The 5,166-nt window shown below is 53.9% G+C and overlaps 1 protein-coding gene across 1 annotated transcript; it reads left to right on the plus strand.

Moving 5' to 3' along the window:
- The first annotated feature begins 931 nt into the window (after window positions 1–931).
- Window positions 932–4,901, plus strand: LOC141738414 (ciliary microtubule associated protein 1A-like). Its single transcript, XM_074573610.1, has 6 exons — window positions 932–1,037; window positions 1,262–1,462; window positions 1,691–1,792; window positions 2,147–2,268; window positions 2,722–2,862; window positions 4,815–4,901. The coding sequence occupies exons 1-6, from the start codon at window positions 932–934 to the stop codon at window positions 4,899–4,901; spliced, it is 759 nt and encodes a 252-aa protein (XP_074429711.1).
- Window positions 4,902–5,166: the final 265 nt, after the last annotated feature.

Genomic DNA, 5,166 nt, shown 5'->3' on the forward strand with positions numbered 1-5,166 from the left:
AGGATCACAGCAAGTCTTTCTGAAAACAAATAGTGTTACCTGAATCCAGATATCTGCAAGTCTCCGTTGAACAATGAGACACACAATAGACATTCCAGCTGTTCAAATGTACATTCCTGTTGTTACGTGACTGAGATTTGTGCTTTTGCTTATATCTATATGCATTGATTTGGGATACTTTATAGTCAGTTAGTGTGAATTTTCCATATCCGAATCTGTAACTCAATCAATGTCCATTAATTTTGTTAAATCGCTTTGTAAACATTTAAATCGGCTAATGACTAAGAGCTGCTAAATTTCAACCTCTTGATGTAACTCAAATCATTAATAAATTTTGAACCTCTGCTAAATCATAACTGTGTCAAATATTTCCATCCGTGACAACACCTTAAGGGACAGCTGGACAAGGAGACATGCAATAGAAATTGCAGGTGTTCAAACATACATTCCTACTGTTACGTGACCCCAACAGCACAAGAACATGCGGTGCCCAGAGAGAATGCAAAAATCCCATCACCGTTTCCCTCCTTGCACATTTTGGCCATGCAGACCTCATGAAGGTCCAGCCCTGGAAGCTGGACGTGCCCAGCCCTGATCAGCCATGCAATGCAACAGCACATATGATGGGCACCCGTAGCCTGTGAGATGTCACAGTGCGTCTCCATGACAAGCCAGGACCTCTCCCCAAGGACACCTGGGCCCTGACACCACAACCTCTCCTGCCCCATCCCTGCCTGCCCTCTCCCTCGCCATGCTCTGCAACCCAGAGCTGCAGCAGATGACAAGCTCATCTGCACCCAGTCCCATGGCCAAGGCTGAGAAAGGTGAGGCGCTGCTGCTCCTCCTGGGGAGGCTCCACACCGCGCCTCCACTGGGGAAGCCCCTCAGCAACTCTCCTGCTCTTGCCGTAGGCTTTGGAGCCATCGCCGACATGGACGGAGCCTGGGTGGGCACTTGGAGACCTCACCGCCCACGTGGCCTCATCACAGCCCATTTCACCAGTCCGGGACCCAAGTACTCCATCCCTGGGACAACAGGTAAAAGCACCATCACCAGCGGGATGGAATGTCCCCCCAGGTGGAGGCACAACCTCCCGGGGACAAGCTCCCACAGCTCCCTTCCCCTTCGCTCCAAGCCACCATGCTCTCAGCTGCAACAAGGACAAGCGCTGGAGGCCAGCAACTCCAACTTACTCCACCTGGAAACCAGCTTGAAATAGGCCGGTGCAGGGTGGTGTCCTTTCACAGCCTTTTCTTCCCAGGTTACCTGGCTCACAATCCCACCAAAGCCAGAGCCCCTGCCTACACATTTCAAGGGGCCAAATGTCCCCTCCCAGACAGCTGCTCACCAGGTGCTTGGTACTACATGCAGCCCTCCGTCACCAGGAACGGGAAGTACATGGCTCCTGCACAGCACATGTGCGGACTTCCCAAGATCAAAACCGAGGTCACCCCTGCACCAAGTGAGTACCATTTCTCCAGCCCCTCTCCCAGGCAGGACAAGCACACCTTGCTTTGGCCCTCTGCTATCCCACCGCCTACAAAGCCCTCAGCTCCAATCCTCTGAACAGCCTTCAGAGGCTCCCAGACGCAAAGCAAACAAGGCTGAGCCCCTCCTCCTGACCTTGCCTCTGTGGATGCAGGAAGAGCCCCCACCTTCACTGCTTTTCTACGCTTCTCCTCTGACCCAGGCGACTACTGCACCGACAAGGCCGACAAACACCTCTACAAATGCCTGCTGGTTCAGTCCATGGCCTTCCGGCACAAGGCCGTCAAAGACGACCAGATGCCAGGTGAGGCAACTCGGGGAAATACGTGCACTTGCGGCCGCGTTTCCTCCAGCAAACATCTGCTGGGCAGCTTTGCAACAGCCCTCGGGGAAAGCCCACATGGCAGGATGCAATCGTCTCTCGACAATCTGGTTCATGGCCCAGAGCACCCACTTTACCCAACCCACCCAAGAACCGGCAGCTCAGGCTTGGAGCTGCCAGCACACACCGCCTGCAGCAGATGATGGAGGCAATGGGAGGAGGGGAAGCACATCCTTCCTGCTCCTGGCAGCAGCCTTGGCAGGCTGCTTCTCTCCCACCCTGGCACTGCGCCTCTCCCCCCAGCACTCACATGCTCTCTGCCCGTTCCCCTTCCAGGTCTGTGCACCTACATCCTGCCCAGGCTGCTGGGGCCCAACACAGCCTACACCCACGCCAACCCCTGCTACTCCACGTCAGGGAAGAGTAAGCACAATGGCTTTGCTGAAGACCTCTCCAACGTGAGCTACACTCCTCGGCTCTCTCCCGCACGCAGATGAAGCTCAGTTCCTCTCCTCAGCGCAGAAGAGAAGGGCTGCCTGCTGCAGCCTCTCCTAACACACCCTGCCCGGCACCAGCAGCAAAACCCAAGAAGCCATGGGTCCCCCTGCTCTCAGCTGTTAATGGTGGGAGAGGGGAGGCTCTGCCCACACCTGCTGTCCCTCACTGTCCCACACTAACTGCCTTGGTGGGGCAAAGCTCTCCAGCATTAGTGAGCATCTCCCTCCTCCTCCTCGGGGAAATGTGCCCCTCTGCAGGGGAGCGGGAGGTTCTCTTCTTCCCATCGCTCCCTGCCTGTCACACCGCTTCTCTGGCCAGCTGGCCCAAAAGGTGCAGCCTGCCTGGGCACGCACCAGGGATCAGGCCCAAAGACTTGCCTTTTGCACCCAGCATCCTGCCTGCCTCTCTTACAGATGCCAGGGCCTGCCGCATTCCCCAGGGTGGAGCTGGACCTCTACAAAACCAGGTCTCCCACCTACACCATGGGTACCCGAGCTAGACCAGGAGGCGACCCAATGGTGAAGCCAGGGCTGGCAGACTACTGCCTGGCAAAGGTAAGGCAGCCTGCCCGCTTCTCCTCCTCTGCTTTGCCACAACCAGCCCTTAAGCAGCTCCGCCTTCCCATGGGGCTTCCCAGAACTCCAGGCAACCTTACCACTGATCAGCCGCAGGACAGCAGGCCTGCTCCCTTGCCTTGGCCCACAGCCAGGCAGAGAGAGCCCAAAGAACACATCTTTGCCTTGCCACTGCCTCTGCCAGTCAGTTGTCAGTCTGACCTCAGTACCAGGGAAGGTCATGGAGCAGATCATCTTGAGTGCCGTTACAAGCCATAGAATGGACAACCAGGGGACCAGGCCTAGTCAGCATGGGTTTATGAAAGGTAGGTCCTGCCTGACAAACCTGATCTCCTTCTATGACAAGATGACCCGATTATTGGACGAGAGAAAGGCTGTGGATATTGTCTACCTAGACTTTTGAAAAGCATTTGACACTGTTCCTCATAGAATTCTCATGGAAAAACTGGCGGCTCATGGCCTGGATGAGCATATGATCTGCTGGATCAAGCACTGGCTGGATGGGCAGTCCCAAAGAGTGGTGGCCAATGAAGTTAAATCCAGCTGGCGGCCGGTCACAAGTGGTGTTCCTCAGGACTCAGTGGTGGGACCATTTCTGCTTAATGTCTTTATTGATGATCTTGATAAGGACACAGAGTGTATCATCACTGAGTTCGCAGATGACACCAAGTTAAGCAGGAGTGTTGATCTGCATGAGGATAGGGAGGCTCTACAGAGAGACTTGGATAGATTGGATCGATGGGCCAACGTTAACGGTAGGAGCTTCAACAAGGCCAAGCGCCAGGTCCTGCACTTGGGCCACAACAACCCCATGCATCACTACGGGCTTGGGGAAGTGTGGCTGGAGAGCTGCCTGGCGGAAAAGGACCTGAGGGTTCTAATTGACAAGTGGCTGAACATGAGCCAGCAGTGTGCCCAGGTGGCCAAGAGGGCCAATGGCATCCTGGCTTGTATTAGAAATAGTGTGATCAGCAGAAGGAGGGGGGTGATTGTCCCCCTGCACTCAACACTGGTGAGGCCACACCTTGAGTACTGTGTCCAGTTTTGGGCACCTCAATACAAGAGAGATATCGAGGTGCTGGAGCGAGTGCAGAGGAGGGCAACGAAGCTGGTGAAGGGCCTGGAGAATAAAGCTTATGAGGAGCGATTGAAGGAGCTGGGACTGTTTAGTTTGAGGAAGAGGAGGCTGAGGGGAGACCTCATCACTCTCTACAACTACTTGAAAGGCCATTGTAGAGAGATTGGCGCTGGTCTCTTCTCACAGGTAATTAGCGATAGAACAAGAGGGAATGGCTTCAAGCTGCAGCAGGGTAGGTTTAGGCTGGACATTAGGAAAAAATTCTGACAGAAAGAGTGGTCAGAAACTGGAACGGGCTGCCCAGGGGGGTGGTGGAGTCTCCATCCCTGAATGTGTTTAAGAGTCATTTAGATGTGGTGTTGGGGGATATGGTGTAAGTGAGAACTTTGTAGAGTGGGCTTGATGGTTGGACTCGATGATCCCAAGGGTCTTTTCCAACCTGAATGATTCTATGATGCTATGATTCTATGATTCCGTGCTCACAGGGCTCACAAACCACAAACTCTTCAGGAGCAAACCCCGCTGCAGAAGGGACAAGCAGACCCAAGAGCACACCTTTCTCATGCCCTGGGGATCAGCTGGCAGGGCAGGGGCATCCAGCAAAGCCCATCTGTAGCCAGAAGGGCTCTGCACCTGCAGCAACTTCCAGCACCAGCTCAGCCCCAGCCATCCCCTTGCCCTGACAGGTGGCCCGGGCATCTCACTCCCTTTTGCCTCAATCACAACATCTTTGTGGCAGTGGAGTGGCCTTCTAAAAACACTCGAGGCATGTATTTCACTGAGGACAAGTCTTCTGCAGAACAAGGCACCACGCGCCCCTTTTGTGGCTTTTTTCTTACTCTGCCCCTTCCAGATGACATTGATCAAGCCCCAGGCACCTGCTCCCGCCTTCAGACTCCGTCATTCCCGCTACACAACACCTCTAATCCCACCTATCTGACCAGCTCCACGCACGCTCCCTTCAGAAACTGCGCTTTCTGCATCCCGCTGCTTCATCTCTAAAACCCAAAAAATTTGCTGTCTTCACTGCATGCTTCTGTTTACTTGAGTGTTTATTGTTAATCAAGAAAAATAAAAGTTATTCTTTATATATGGCCTCAATCTCAAGGAGCCCTGCACTCCCCGCCTCTCCCGCTCTCACCTCATATTCAGCACTTTCTCACAAAAGGCAGCATTGGATTTTGGCACCCTCTTTTTTCCCATCT

The sequence above is a fragment of the Larus michahellis genome, chromosome 2, assembly GCF_964199755.1.
Source record: "Larus michahellis chromosome 2, bLarMic1.1, whole genome shotgun sequence".
Lineage (NCBI taxonomy): Eukaryota > Metazoa > Chordata > Aves > Charadriiformes > Laridae > Larus > Larus michahellis.